The following is a 14,606-nucleotide window of genomic DNA, read 5'->3' on the forward strand; positions in this document are numbered from 1 at the left end:
GTGACGTAGTTGGTGATAAAATTGGTGCAGGCTGTCTTCCGATAGATCAACAATTCACAAAGCGGGTCCAGCACGCCAGCTTTGTCCCACATGGCGAATTTTCTGTGGCTTTTATACCTCAATTGACTGGATACTTTTTGGGAGTTGTGGAAGCCATACCATGCCCCCTCTGTTGTATAAAGAGCGCGGGTTGCCGTAGGGGGAGGCTTGTTAACCAAACTGAGTACCTCCACCCACCTTGACGATGACCACTGCCAGAAACGAAAGGAAGCCCCTTATCATCAATGCCTTTGCCATGGCCACCAGTGGCCACCAATCTCCAGGACTATGGAAACACCCGGAAGACAAGTCTCCTGAGTACAACACCATAGAGTACTGGACCAACTTGGCGGAGTTGCTAGAGCGTGGCAAGTTTCACTCGGTCTTTTTTGCCGATGTCTTGGGCGGGTACGACGTGTACAACGGACCGCAGAACATTACAGCCGCTGCCACATCAGGAGCGCAGTGGCCTGTGAATGAGCCCAGCGCGGTGGTGGCAGCCATGGCCGCGGTTACCACCAACTTGTCGTTTGGAATTACGTTCAGCACCATCAGCGAAGCGCCTTACCACTTTGCTAGAAGATTGGCCACCTTGGATCACCTAACTGAAGGCAGGGTGGGTTGGAACGTTGTCTCGTCCTACTTGGAAAGCGGCTCCCGAAACTTATTGAACGGCGCTGCGTTGCCTCCGCACGAGGAAAGGTACCTCCACGCGGAGGAGTATCTCCAGGTGGTTTACCAGTTGGTTTTGGCTTCCTGGCGGGATGACGCTGTGGTCAAAGATAGAAAGACGGGTGTCTATTCCGAGCCTAGCAGAATCAGAGAAATCAACTTCGAAGGAGAGTACTTTAAGGTTCCCGGTCCCAACATCACCGAGCCTACCCCCCAGCGACTTCCGGTAATCCTACAGGCCGGTACCTCCAAGGCAGGCATCAACTTTGCTGCCAAGAACGCCGAAGCGGTGTTTCTTGCGGCCTTCACTCCCGAAAGTTTGCGAGAGAAGATCAAGGAGATCCGCAGAGTGGCAGCTGAGAAGTACGGAAGAGAAGACGATGCTGTGAAAGCTATCCAGTTGATTACCACCGTCATTGCTGAAACACACGAAGAAGCTGAGGCAAAGTACGAGGAGTATAAATCGTACGGCGACTTAGAAGGTGCACAAGCATTACTCAGCGGGTGGTCTGGGATCGACTTTGGAAAGTACGGGTACGACGAGGAGCTCGGGGATGTGGAAAGCAATGCGGTAAAGTCCTTCGTGGAGGCCTTGACCCAGAAAGCCACCGGTGAGCCAGAGGGACTCAGAAAGACTCGGGAATATCTTGCAAACAAAGTCACCATCGGTGGGGTAGGTCCGGTGATTTTTGGAACTCCAGTTGAGGTTGCCGATGAGCTTGAGCGTTGGGTAGACATTTCGGGTGTGGATGGATTCAACTTTGCTTACGCTGTGTCTCCGGGGAGTTTCGAGACGATTGTGGACTTGCTCCTCCCAGAATTGAGACTCCGAGGCTTGGCCTGGGAGGATTACCCAGCAAGTAGCACTTTCAGGGAAAGCATCTTTGGCAATGGGGGAATAGAGCCTGGATTTGTGAGACCGTCCCACCCAGCCTACGGTTTACGATGGAGAGCTGGTGTCACTAGAAAAGAGTTTGAGCAGAGCTTGGAAGAGGTTAGGTTAAAGTGGGAGGAGGCTTCAAATAGACTGATATAGAAACAGGTTGTGCCTAATGCCAATATGAGGCTTAGTACGCAAGTGAATAAGCAATGGTCATTATGACTACCTGATGTAGATGGGGCAATCGTAGCTGGCCATAGATATCTTGCTACGCCAGCTTACGATTCGCCGTTTAACCAAAATAACCTTCAACAATTCTCTTTAGCCTCGAACTCTTGGATGCCTTAAGCGTTAAATTAGTTTATTTATTATTAAATCGCCATGCACAGTTCGAAGCGGAAAATGTCTCCTAGGACTCATTGCAGGAGCCACGGCGCATTGTAGATACCGAATTAGGAAACTTATCTCCAGGATTCTCATACATACAGAATGGTTTATAAGGCAACCATCTGCAAAACCCAACCTGAAGGTTCATCTCCACCCAGTATACAATGGTAAGTAAACCAGGAAATTCCAATATGACAATATACTAACCCGTCAGGCGGAATTCAGCTACGACGACGTGACACCGCTACCAATCTCGGAAGAGAACCCACAGCTATGCCAGATCTTGTACAAAGAGGAGTACAAAACCACAATGGGGCTATTGCGGGCTTTGTTGGCTAAAAAGGAGTACTCAGAGCGAGCTTTGGCTCTCACTGAGCGGGTGATCGAGTTGATTGCGGCGCACTACACTGTGTGGCAGTACAGATACCACATTGTGCTCAACATCAACCGGTCCATCTTGGAGGAGTTGGACTGGTGCGAGGAAATTGCGTTGGAAAACCTCAAGAACTATCAAATCTGGAACTACCGCCAGTTACTCATTGAGCACTTGTTGAGCCAGGGCTGCGAGGAGGACCGGAAGCGGTTCAGCTACAGACGGGAGTATCCGTTGATGCAGGCTATGTTTGACGAAGACGAGAAGAACTACCATGTTTGGTCTTATCGCAAGTGGTTTGTGAAGAAGTTTGGTTTATTGGAGTCTCCTGAGGAGTTGGCTTTTGTCGATGGATTGATCGCCGCTGACATCAGAAACAACTCTGCCTGGAACCATCGCTTCTTTATCAGTTTCGGGAGCTTCCAGTCGGGTGCAGCTGATCCGCTGATTACCGAGAGGGAGATTAGCTATGCCAGAATGAAGATTGCGTTGTCTCCACAAAACCCATCTTCGTGGAACTACTTGCTCGGCATCTATGATTTCATAAAAAAAGATATCGATGATCTCTTTGAGTTTGCCAGTGAGTATGCTAGCTACAGGGTGGAAGACGCCTCGGTCGAGCCTATGATTGAGAGTGTGCTCGCTTTGGAGGTGCTTGCCAGGATTCATGAGAGAAAAAACCCGCAAGAGGCTGCCAGAATATACGATCTTTTGGGCACCAAATACGACAAGATCAGAGTTAGATATTGGGCATTTGAGAAGCAAAAACTACATGTATAGATGTGATGCATCCTACGTCTTCATGTATTGGTATAGTAAAACTGCTGCAAATATGTTCCTTAACTTGAGGCATTCCTACTGTTCATTTACGTGATATAGACCATGACCATTTACATTTGTCTATATTTCTCCGTGCCGCGAGTATATCGCTGGTGTATCGAATGGGATTGGTAAACTCCTAAAAAAATATTGGTCCATTAGCTTCAGCCATTATATATCAATAATTCGAGTTTCTTACCCCTCATTTCGTACGTTTTGGTAACCTTACCAGAGTAATTCTCAACATAGGCTTGCGCCATTCCCCCTGCATAATTTCTGGCTTGCGTCGTTTTTATTCTGCAAATCAAAGTAAACACCTTCCCATCGTATCACTTTCCTAGCACCTTTCTCTTTAACGTTTCTTTTCTCTATCCCTGCAAATATATTCCAACACCCAATATCATGTACTTACCGAATATACTTCCAAGAGATGTGCATCATCTCTGGCTCGATGCCACAGACACCCAGACGGACTCACTTCACAGACACCTCAACCTACAGTCACAAGTATCGCCCCACCAGCGGAGCCTCCAGCAACAACTCCAGGAACAGGAAGAGCAGTTAAACGTTGTAGCACCACCTCTATCGTCTTACTCCTCGGCCTACCCGGGAGCTATGCCTGACGAAGCCAGAAACCCTTCCAACTTACAGACCCTCGCGCCCGACCTCCAGACGCGGGTTAACTACCTCAATTCGATTCGAACGTTGGGATTCTCTTACTTGAAGCCATTGGGGGTGAACAAAACCATGGCCCATATGATGGAGGAGCAGCACATGCTGACTTCTGCGTTTGGCACTTACACCGGAGACTTTACCGAACCGGTAGTTGGAACCACAGAGAACGGGTTTGACCAACGGAATCAGCAGAACCCCAACACCGCCGATCGAACGTTCAACCTCACCAATATCTCTGGAAATGGAACCAGTGGGATCAACGCTGAGGGCACCAACTACGACACCACCAATGCCGAAACGGCGCCCAACGAAGCCGATTTGGACGCAGAGATTCCCGATGGAGACTCCTACATGGCCGAAGACTATGACTACGAGGAAGATGATGAGAACGGCGAGGATTTGGTGGATAACCACGACTTTATAGACAACGACATGGAGTTTATGGCAGTGGAGGAAGAGTACCAGGAGGACCACAGCGATTTTTTTCAGTTGAGCAACATCAGTGTGACTAGCGGCAGGCAGGAAAGGCGTCCGTCGGAGTAGTGCTTTGCGCTGTGGCCCGGGGAATCTAAGGCGGAGTTGTATGTGAAGACAATCGGGGCCTAAGATGTCAGTGTTTATTAAACTGCGGTGCGTGTAAAACAATTATCCGATAGAGTAAATGAAGACAATAAACAAACTGAATCTTACAATAATTACGTGAGTTGGTGACGGATGAGTAAAGGGAAATGGACCTGACGCAAGGTTACAAGGGTCACCGGTCTTCCACTAAAAGCACTCCGTAGAAGGTCTATTTTTACCCTTATGCAAACCCTATTGCCCACGCACGGCATACCGATTGTACGTCAGGTTTATCTTGATACTACAAATCTGAATCCGGTACAAATAAAATACAACAGTAAAAAAATCGGATGCCAACTTACGCCTCCTTCTCCTCGTCCTCGTCCTCGGTGTCGGCACCGATTTTCAAGTCGGTCAACTTTCTGTCCTCGAACATTTTCTCTCTGATTCTGGAGGACAACAAGGTTTGACCCTTGAAGCCGTTGCTGGCCTCCATCTCGCTCTCGCTCTCGGACGTGTTGGACGAGGCGTAGGCTCTGAAGTTCATCATGGACGACTTGTTGTAGTTGGAGAACATCGGAATGTCGGACAAGTCGTTGGAGGAGTTGATGCGGGAAACACCATCGGAGTCGGAGAAAGAGTCGCCGCCGTCCGATGGCACAACCTGCCTCTTGGCCTCGGCACGCTTCTTGGCTCTTCTCTGGCGCAATTCCTGGGTCTTGGCCTCCTCCTCCGCGTCGCTGTCCAAACCCATATCCACGCCTCTCTTCACCTTGCGCTTCTGCTCCAACAAGTTAAAGTCAGGGAACAACTCGGGTCCGAGCTCGTTAACCACCTCGGTGATCTGCTCGGACAACTCCTGTCTGGTCTGCTTCAATTCCGACACGGAGGACGTGGTGGTGAGCGAGAAGTACAACGGCCGCAAGGATTTGAGGATATCCATACCCTGGTCGCCGACTATGAGCGCGGCGTACGTGATGGACGCGCCCGAAATGTAGAGCGTGCAAAAGACAAGCGACAAGCGCCAGCTGGCAAAGATTTCGCGATAGTAACAGTAGTAGGTCCCAATGGAGGCATAGAAGATGTACAAAAGCGGCGAAAGACCCATTGCAATCAAAATCTTCCACGTGGCGAGGACATCGTTGGCTCTGACCTTGACCGTCGACGCGGCGAGCGCCTCCGCTGCCTTCTTTTTGGATACACGCTTGGTGACGATGAAGACGGGGGCAAAGAGGATGGCGCCTGGAAGCGCCAAGATAAAGAGCACAATCACTTGGAATAACCTCGCTAAGAACACCGGCAACATGCGCAACTGCATAAGATGGTTGTCAGTGATCTCCTCCACCTGGTGGTCGGAAAGATGCAAAAACTTCAACTGCTGGTTGTAGTGCAAGATGCCATCCTTCAAGTGCTGGATCTTGGGGTTCTCCTTGAAATGGTCGTAGCCAATCACCAAGCGACGGTTGAACTCTACTACCAACGGCAATGGGATCTTGTTGCCAAAATTGCCCGCGTACAAGCGGCGCGCACCCTGTACCACCATAAGCGTCTCGTAGTCCGTGCACGTAACGGTGACCGCCTTCAAGCCGGCAGTGATCGTGTCGAGTAACTCGCGCACAGCCTCCCTGTTGGATTCCGGGTTCGCGTATCTCTGCACCAACTCGCGGTTGATCTCGATCGGGCGGCCGAATTCAACCACCGCTCTGGACCGAAACTTGTGCGGATGGAAGTAGTTCATCCCGCATGGGACAATCTTTACGTTGCACTTCGGGTCGTGGTCCATGGCCCCGAGCGCCATGATAGCGACCCCAGCCTTTAACGGCAACAAATCCGTTCTGTCGTGCGACCCGCCCTCCGGGAAAATCCCGATGCACTGTTCCTGCGACAAGTGGCTGAATACCTTCTCGTACACCTCCTTCTGGTTGACCTTGTCGGCAACCTTGAAGTTGGTACCCTTCGCGAGGTATCCCACAGTCTTGTCGTTACGCTTGAATTCCTTGCGGACGAGCAATTCCGTATCGGAGAGAATCTCCAGGATCTCCGTGGTCCCGAGCGACTCAGGGAGCGCGATCAAGCCCTTCACCGTGCACTCCTTGGTGAATTTGGTGCCCACGCCGCGCACAAGCAACGGGTCTGCGTCAAAGTCAAGCTTGATCTTGCCGGTAGCTTTGCGCAAGTTGTCTTGCGCACGCTTCACCAGAATTGCCAACTGGCATCGCGAAAACAAGCCAATGTCCCACCGCCTGTAGGACTTGTCGGCCACCAAGAAGGAGATTCGACGGCTCGCCTCCTTTTGCACCTGGCCCATGAGAATACCGGGATCCACAAACTGGTTCGCATGCGGTGCCGCGACAAAGATGACGGCGCCCGTGCGTGGCACGCGGAACGCCCCGCGGGTGCGAATCTCTCTGAAGAAGCAGTCGAAGATGCGGTCAAATATCCAAAGCACAATGTCGTAGACAAACTTACGGAAGGTCGAAACCCCCTGAGATTTTGGTTCCGCCATTGAATAAAGATTCTTTGTTTTTATTTTGAAAGGTGCGAGGGAAGAAGAGGTGCTGAAATGTGGTGCCATTTTGCTCCCCCCTCCCGGTTGCCGCAAGGGCTCAAGACAAACCTGCACGTAGCCACCTGGGGGGCTTGTTAAAAATATTTTGGATGCAGGAGAGTCATTCCCCAGACCAAAGACTTGGCGACGGAGATCAGTACTGTGATATCGGTTTATCGGTAAAAAGGTATTGTGCTTAAGGGGTTTAGACGTATCAAGAGCGGAGACTTGGAGGCGAGTGAGGTTCTGCGGATAGGAGTTGGGCTAGAAACTCTGCGGAGATACGGGATATACGAAGCCAACAATTTCGTGCGTCTCCACATTATTTAGCCAGCTAGGATTAGGGATAGAAACTCAAATACAGTTTCTGGAGAGGTTGCACGCTTCCATTAAGAAATTGCCATTCATTTACCGAGAATGTAGAAGCATAAAAATGAAAGCTAACCCGTCACATTACCAGTATCGAAAATGCTTTGGATAACAAAAATCGACCTCCCCATCAGGGGCTCGAACCCTGGACGTTTCGGTTAAAAGCCGAACGCTCTACCAACTGAGCTAATGGGGATTGGCCGTTGGTGCCCTACCCGTGGGGCTCGCCCGGAGGAGAAGTCATCTAGGAGAGCTGTGGAAGGGATTCGATAAGGGTTCTAAGAAATCTCTTGTAGGAGTTGAGCTGGCATTTTTTTTAGCAGCCTGCTTGATTATACCCGCGGTGGGTTACAAAATTCACGACAGAAAAGAAAAGGAGAAGGCTAAAAAGGCCTGATTGGAGTGAACGGGAGTTTTCCAATAGCTCCCTAATGGTCTGGTTCCATGTAATGGCTCCAGGTAAATTCACTAGGGAATAGCACAGCTTTTTACATTCTCTTCCATGTTGGCTTTTCTTATTATACTGCTATTTACATTTATCTTGAGTGATTGCCAAACATCTCCGACGGATGCTTGAAGACGTTGGTGGCAGTCTCGCCGCCCAAAACACAGTCCAACGGCAACTGCTTGGAGTACAACTCGCCCGACTTCAAGTGGTCGTGGACAAGCCCGGCCAAGGCCTCAATGAACACGGGGTTACCGTTCAACGACTCCGCACGCTTGATCTTCTCGGGAAACTTGGCGTCCTCCATCAATTCGATATCAATCTCGTGTAACGTCTCGATGTGATCGCTGGTGAAGGCAATTGGCACAAGAATGATACCCTCTACTTGGCTCTCCAAGCGCTCGACGATCTTGGCGGTCTGGCCACCTAACCATGGCCTCGGGCCGACCTGTGACTGCCACACCAAACGGTACGGGTTGGAGAAGTTTAACTCCTCCATCACGGCGTAGACGGTGGCGGCAACCTCCGCGGGATACGAGTCACCCCTGTTGATGATTTCCATTGGCAAGGAGTGCGCGGAGAACAAGATGTTGATATCATTCCGCTTATCAGCAGGAAATTCTGCCAACTTGTCGCGGATGTTCTGCGCAAAGGCCTTGGCCAACCCGGCGTTCTTTGGCCAGCGGTCAATCACGGACCAGTTGATCGTGCGGTTTGGATCGATGATCTGTGTTTGGCGCCACAACTCGTTGATGGATGAGCCGGTCGTGGAGTAACTGAACTGCGGATACTGCGAAAATGCCACCGCGCGCGTGACCCCATCGCGCATCATCTGCTCCAAGGTATTTTCCGTGATTGGCTGCGCGTAGCGAAACGCGACGTATGGCTTGTGTGGCGCGGTCTCCGGGTTGGTTTTGTCCAAGATTTCACATACTTTCAGCGACTGGTACTCGGACCAGTAGCGGATCGGCGACCCGCCGCCAATCTCTTCGTAGTGCTTGGCGACCTTGGGCGTACGCCTTTTGGCAATGAACCGTGCGGCCCATTTCTGGAATGGTCCAAGTGGGATCAAGTCACTGTCGGAAAAGAGACGGAGAAGGAAGTCATAGGTCTCGGAGGCCTTGGACGGCCCGCCCATGTTCATGAACACGACCCCCTTGGATTTGTTAGTGGAGTTCGGAGGGCTATCAGTAGGTACTTACAGTAGGGGCTTTGGCTTTATCAGTGAATAGGCCGTGAGTGGAGGCAAAGCCACGGGCGAAACTGTGTGATTTATGTGAAAAAACCCGTCTAGAAAGCATTAAAGTGGTGGGAAGTGGTGCGGAGGTCGAGGAAGGCGCAGAGAATTGTTTCCTTATATACTTGGAGGATGTATACAGGATACTTGTCAAGCTTCGGTCTGAGCCTTTCAAGACTCAGCTATGACATGGGATACAGTGTTGTCGTGGGCAGTCAAAGATTAGAAGGCAGGATAAACCGTTACCGAAAACAAGAGATATTGCCTGAAATTATCTCATTAGAGTTAGTCTGCACTATGTATATTTTTGGACTTTCTATAAACGTATCGCGGCTAGTGTAGGTAGCCAGCTCTTCCTGCAGCAAACGCTGGGCGCGAAACTAAGCTGCCAGCGGTTTGGAGCCAACGCCGCGATTTGCCAAGACGATCTATCAATTAATAGCACTTGTGATGTAACCACACGCCACCAGTATTTCTAAGAATCACATTCAATCACATTCAATCATATTCAATCATATTCAATCATATTCAATCATATTTAATAGTCCGTCATCCTTGATACACGTATGAACTCATCTCACTTTGACGCTGAGCACGAAGACCCATGGGGTGCCAACACCTGGGCCTCATCATCCATCTTGGGCGAATCAGCGCCAACAATTTCACCAAAATATCCCGAAGCGGACTCTGTGAAGAAAACATTGTTACCTTCACTCTCTAATGAACATGACCCGTTGTCCGATCCCCAGTCTCTGTCGCCTTTGCTTGGCTCGCCACAGCCAGTGGGTAACATCTGGGGCGAGGATAACAACCCCACCGCCTTAACAGGAACCGCTGCTCCGGGATTTGCCAGTCCCTTGGACGGAGCGTCATTGATCCAACCGTTGAATCACCCAACTGGCACGGTAGCACCTGACGGCCACGAGAACAAAATGTCAGAGAAAGAGGTTGCACAGTACAAGAGCTCCCTCCGCAACCAATTTCACCCACTCACGTCAGACCAGATCTCTATCAAAGAGATTCCTGAGAAGGAGGGCTTGTTGTTCAAGCATATCAACTACCTCTTGACCCACCACATCATCATTGACGGTGACGCCAGCGTCAAAAAGATCACCAGACGCTACTCCGACTTTGTCTGGTAAGTATATTTCTACAAACCGTTCGGACACCCACTAACTCCCCCCAGGCTACTTGAGATTTTGGTTAAAAAATACCCGTTCAGGGCCATTCCGGACTTGCCTCCGAAGAAGTTTTCGGGTACGTTGAGTTCTGTTTCTGCTTTTTGGACCACTTTACTAATATTACAGTAGGATCGCCACAAGATACGCAATTTCTCCAGCGCCGCCGCCGCGGGCTATCGCGGTTCATCAACCAGTTGATCAAGCATCCGGTTTTGAGCAAGGAACCGCTCGTGGTGGTGTTCTTGACCGTCCCCACCGACCTCACAAGCTGGAGAAAACAGGCCAACGTGGACTTATCCATAGAGTTCCAGGGAAAGAAGATTTCCAAGAGTTTTATCGTCAACTGGGAGAAGGAGAACATCACCAGATGGTCTCAGACCGAGCAGTCATTAAGACCATTGTACGAGCAATGGTCCAAAATCTGTATCCTCCTTGATAGATACGAAAAGCGCCGCAGACTGGTGGCGGGCGATAAGACCAAATTTGCCTCGCTATTACAGGCGTTTGCAGCTACAAACATCAGCTTGTACGACTCCGAGGCTGCCGACACCGACATTGGCGTCATCAACGCCAATCTCGAGCACATCTCTAAAACGTTCACGAAGGAGGCGGATGTTTTGACTAAAGAGGCCGATAACATCAGTTTAACTCATTTGGAGTTCTTCAAGACATACCAGGACTACCTTGCGTCCTTAATTGCCTTGTTTGAGCGGTATCACACGTTTGGAGGAAACACCATTCCCCAGGTCTCCAGGCACTTGGAGGCAGCCGAGCAGAAGTTGCAGTCACTCAACTCCAAACCAGATGTGAAGGGGTCTGAGGTGGAGCGCGTGAAATCATTGATTCTCAACGACAAGCAGGAAATCTTTAGTCAGGTGAACCGCGACTGGTTGATCAAACAGTGCTTGGTTCACGAGTACTATACCTTCCAAGAAACCCAGTATATTGTCACCAAGGCCTTCCAGGACTGGTTGGCTGACCGCTTGAAGTACAACGACATGCATTCCGAAATCTTGACTGAAGTCCTCAAGGATATTCATAATATGCCGTTGTACAGAAGTTTAGGATAAAGTTAATGACACGAATGATTGTGACGTAGAAGGTTGTGGTTATAGGGAAGGAATTTGTACAGATTTAGAGTGAAAGTGCGTGTAACCAGTCGCCGTTCATTATCCCTCTAATTTTATTTTCACCCAGACGTGCTTTACCCCTTATCCCTTACCTTTTTGCCATTCAACCATGTACGCCTTTTCCCGACTATTCATTCGCCGTAAGGTTTACTACTTACTCTGGTATCCGCCTAGTCCCTTTTATTCCCATAGTAACTCTACGGTAATCCTTCCACAGGCAGACATCAATTGCTACATACGGCTAATATACAATTTTATGCTTGTTTATGCGATTTTCTTGGAGCTGTTGGTGAAACCAACACCCTTGACGGTGGCGACGAGACAGTTCTCATTGTCGTCGTCCTTGAAGTACACCTCGGTACCAAAGAGCTTCTTGATGTCTCTTAACAAATAGATCATGTTTTCGTCAATCTGCTCCTTGTTGAGGAGTAAACGCCCGATATCTTCCTTCCCGATGACCATATAACACAAGGCCAACTGTAACTGGTTTCTGCCCACGACTGCGCTCTTGCTGATTTCTTCCAACAATTCATACGCCACCTTGACACCGATGTCCTCTGGTACCTCCCCGGGGCCACCGATATCTTCCGCGATAAATCTCCAGCCTTTCTTTGACTCAGCCACGAGGGTCAACCCAAAACCCGGCGACTTACCGGAGTTTTCGCCACGCCACACGTCAGCTGTGATGTTCACCTCTACGCCAACACCTCTCAAGACCCCTCTGGCGGCATCGATCATTCTGTTGACGATCGACGGCGAGACCCTGGTACAGTACGCCACACCTCTGATGGCGGCGATCTTTGGCATCTCCAACGCATGCATTGTGAGCGGCTGTGGAATTAAGTGGTCGACCTTCAAGTGGACCTCACCCCCACCGTTCGGAGGGGCGCCTCTCTTCAAGGTGTGAAGGGCCGCCTCTCTGACCCCGAACTTTTCCATCACTGGTAGAAGGCCCCACTTAATGGCCTCCAAACCGGCATCTTCCTTGGACGACGTGATGCCTTTGAATACGATGGAGAATTTGGTTTTGGAAAATGGCGCAAGGTAGAGCATCGGTTCGATAAAGTATCCCACTGGTTTGGTTGGTGGACAGTTGTGGGTAAGCGAACCGCCTATGATGATACCCGGGGAGTATTCGATTGTGGTACCGGTGTAGGATATCTTGATAATAGACCCGTTGGTTACGGCTTCTAATAACCTCAAGAACGAGACTTCGTGGTCTCTCAAACCGGGATTCAAGTCGTCGGACCTGATCTTTGTGATTTTGATGGGTTTCCCGGCAAGCGTCGCGAGGACGAGCCGGATACGGAAGTTTCTGTGGCCCTGGAAAGGAATCGCGGACATAGTATCGTAGATTTCAAGTAATAGTCACTGGTTGCGTAAAAAAGAAGTTACTGGCAAGGTAATGGGTTATAGTAAACTGCTAGCAATTATCTGGATAGCTGAAAATTTCAGATAATTTTTTTATTTTCGCGCGCCGCACTGCGCGATGCCCCGAGTTACCCGGCCAGGTTTACAGCCGTCAATATCACAACACAAAGCAAAACGCTTCCATCGTACAACTTCTCAGGGACACGCACCATTTAATCATCATGGACAGTACATCACCGTCAGGGGATACTAAATCACCGTCTTCCGCGGGCGACATATTCAATGACGATGTCACGCGCGAACAGACGCCGGACCAGCAGATAGATGCCTTGTTGAACGACCCGTTGCCGTTTTCGGTTGAGGGGATCGATAACCCTGAGTTTACGGCCTCGGACAACTTCAACCTTGACATGGATTTAGATCTTCCCGTGGGTACCACTGAGACCGACTTTGAATTACCGGAAATCGACTTGGATTTGGAGCTTGGGGCGTTGTCCCATGACCTTCAAGTGGATGAGCCAACTCCTGCTTCAACTTCTGTCTCCACCCCGATTCCAACTTCTGTATCCACTCCGGTTCCAACCCCTGGTTTGACCCCAGCTTCTGGTTCGACTCCAGTTCCAACCCCTAGTCTCTCCACTACAAATAGCGTAACGCCTGTTGCCACCCCAGGTGCAAATAGTGAAACCAAACCAAAGGATGCGTCGCCTGTCAAAGAACCATCAAAGAAAATAGATACAACTTCCGCAGACTCAGCGACGGAGGACGAACCCTCGGGGGAGAATAAATCCTCGGGGGAGAGCAAACCCTCGGGGGAGAGCAAACCCTCGGGGGAGAACAATCCTTCAGAGGGGGACAAAACCCCTAGGGCCGAGATAAAGGATACAGCCAGACCCGACAAGAAGGCAGAGCCAGTAAAGCCAAAGTCACAGACCTCATCCGACCCCACCACGTTGGCCGACACGTTGGCCTCTGCGGGTGTGGACTTGAGAGAGGAAGAGGCTTTGTTGAGCTCTACTATACAAATTCCGTTCGGTGCAGAAGCGGATGTGGCAAAAATCGTGTCGTCACTGTTCTTGGAACACCGCCAACTAGCGCCGTTTATGCGGATGATTGCGCGCGATAACGGCGTCAAGCAGACTTTTGACCAGGAACCGGACATCTTGGGCACCATGTCGGCTGCCTGCGAGCACTGGCTCTCGCACGTGGTGACAAAGACCGCGCTTTTGGCCCGACACCGTAAGCGCACAACCAAAAAGAGCTCCACGTTGAACCGCAACCACACACCCACCGCATTGCGCGAGCTCGCGTACAAGCAGAAGGCAGAGGAGGACGCGCGCTCACAGAAACGCATACAGTTGGGGATCGAGACGGCTCTGGACCTGCTGCAGCGCGCAGGTGCGGAGGAGACGTTACACCGTGCAACCAACTCGACTGCGAGCATGATGACCGGCGCGAAGAGACGGAAGTATGCGTGGTTGAGCAACGGCGCAAACGCAGGCGCCGGGACCGGTGGCCGCAACAGCAACGTCCGGGGTGACACTGGGCTCCGGTTTAGGGAGAACAGATACTCACGTGGAATTGTTTTGCGGGATGTGTTGGAAGCGATGGACGGTGAGCGAATGGGTGTGGACAAGAGCATTGTCAAGGGATACGCTAAGTTAAGGGACTAGCCGTGCAAGCTCCTTACCAGGGTGCCGGTGGGGCTGTTATACATCCAAGATGGCGACAACTGACTTGAATCTCGGTATCGCTGTCATGTATAGGTAGCTACGACTAACCGGGGTTGGAATCGCTAATAGTGGATATCCCTGATTACTAGATTTATTCGGTAGTATAATGAATCACGACACGTTGAAGGTATCTGGACTGATCTACGTCCCGATGTGTGTAGGCTTCGATATCGTCCTGGGATTATT

General features: G+C 50.4%; 8 protein-coding genes and 1 non-coding gene across 9 annotated transcripts; 5 read left to right on the forward strand and 4 right to left on the reverse strand.

The window, feature by feature from the left end:
* Window positions 1-244: 244 nt before the first annotated feature.
* On the forward strand, window positions 245-1,747 carry BABINDRAFT_29930 (uncharacterized protein; the record flags this gene model as incomplete). Its single annotated transcript, XM_019131469.1, has 1 exon — window positions 245-1,747. The coding sequence occupies one exon, from the start codon at window positions 245-247 to the stop codon at window positions 1,745-1,747; it is 1,503 nt and encodes a 500-aa protein (XP_018987915.1).
* A 395-nt stretch (window positions 1,748-2,142) lies between these two features.
* On the forward strand, window positions 2,143-3,131 carry RAM2 (bifunctional protein farnesyltransferase/protein geranylgeranyltransferase; the record flags this gene model as incomplete). Its single annotated transcript, XM_019130251.1, has 2 exons — window positions 2,143-2,145; window positions 2,193-3,131. The coding sequence occupies 2 exons, from the start codon at window positions 2,143-2,145 to the stop codon at window positions 3,129-3,131; spliced, it is 942 nt and encodes a 313-aa protein (XP_018987916.1).
* A 441-nt stretch (window positions 3,132-3,572) lies between these two features.
* Window positions 3,573-4,388, forward strand: BABINDRAFT_164360 (uncharacterized protein; the record flags this gene model as incomplete). The annotated part of the gene is made up of 1 exon (XM_019130252.1): window positions 3,573-4,388. The coding sequence occupies one exon, from the start codon at window positions 3,573-3,575 to the stop codon at window positions 4,386-4,388; it is 816 nt and encodes a 271-aa protein (XP_018987917.1).
* Window positions 4,389-4,764: 376 nt separating this feature from the next.
* Window positions 4,765-6,912, reverse strand: BABINDRAFT_5532 (lysophospholipid acyltransferase family protein; the record flags this gene model as incomplete). Its single annotated transcript, XM_019132230.1, has 1 exon — window positions 4,765-6,912. One exon carries the CDS (start codon window positions 6,910-6,912, stop codon window positions 4,765-4,767), a length of 2,148 nt encoding a protein of 715 aa, XP_018987918.1.
* A 534-nt stretch (window positions 6,913-7,446) lies between these two features.
* Window positions 7,447-7,519, reverse strand: BABINDRAFT_t48. The gene has a single exon. It is a non-coding gene; the product is annotated as a tRNA-Lys (tRNA).
* Window positions 7,520-7,859: 340 nt separating this feature from the next.
* Window positions 7,860-9,012, reverse strand: HEM15 (ferrochelatase; the record flags this gene model as incomplete). The annotated part of the gene is made up of 2 exons (XM_019127489.1): window positions 8,971-9,012; window positions 7,860-8,906 (listed from the first exon to the last, which is right to left on the reverse strand). The coding sequence occupies exon 2, from the start codon at window positions 8,904-8,906 to the stop codon at window positions 7,860-7,862; it is 1,047 nt and encodes a 348-aa protein (XP_018987919.1). The 5' UTR covers window positions 8,971-9,012.
* Window positions 9,013-9,571: 559 nt separating this feature from the next.
* On the forward strand, window positions 9,572-11,256 carry BABINDRAFT_30855 (uncharacterized protein; the record flags this gene model as incomplete). Its single annotated transcript, XM_019131507.1, has 3 exons — window positions 9,572-10,143; window positions 10,192-10,262; window positions 10,316-11,256. The coding sequence occupies 3 exons, from the start codon at window positions 9,572-9,574 to the stop codon at window positions 11,254-11,256; spliced, it is 1,584 nt and encodes a 527-aa protein (XP_018987920.1).
* A 264-nt stretch (window positions 11,257-11,520) lies between these two features.
* Window positions 11,521-12,840, reverse strand: RCL1 (rRNA-processing endoribonuclease). The gene has a single exon (XM_019127490.1). It carries the CDS (start codon window positions 12,658-12,660, stop codon window positions 11,581-11,583), a length of 1,080 nt encoding a protein of 359 aa, XP_018987921.1. The 5' UTR covers window positions 12,661-12,840; the 3' UTR covers window positions 11,521-11,580.
* A 776-nt stretch (window positions 12,841-13,616) lies between these two features.
* TAF4 (Taf4p) lies at window positions 13,617-14,360 on the forward strand (the record flags this gene model as incomplete). The annotated part of the gene is made up of 1 exon (XM_019131193.2): window positions 13,617-14,360. A coding segment is annotated over one exon (744 nt), but the record flags the coding sequence as incomplete, so codon positions are not given.
* Between the last annotated feature and the right edge of the window lie 246 nt (window positions 14,361-14,606).

The sequence above is a fragment of the Babjeviella inositovora genome (assembly GCF_001661335.1).
Source record: "Babjeviella inositovora NRRL Y-12698 unplaced genomic scaffold BABINscaffold_1, whole genome shotgun sequence".
In the NCBI taxonomy this organism is placed as follows: Eukaryota; Fungi; Ascomycota; class Pichiomycetes; order Serinales; genus Babjeviella; species Babjeviella inositovora.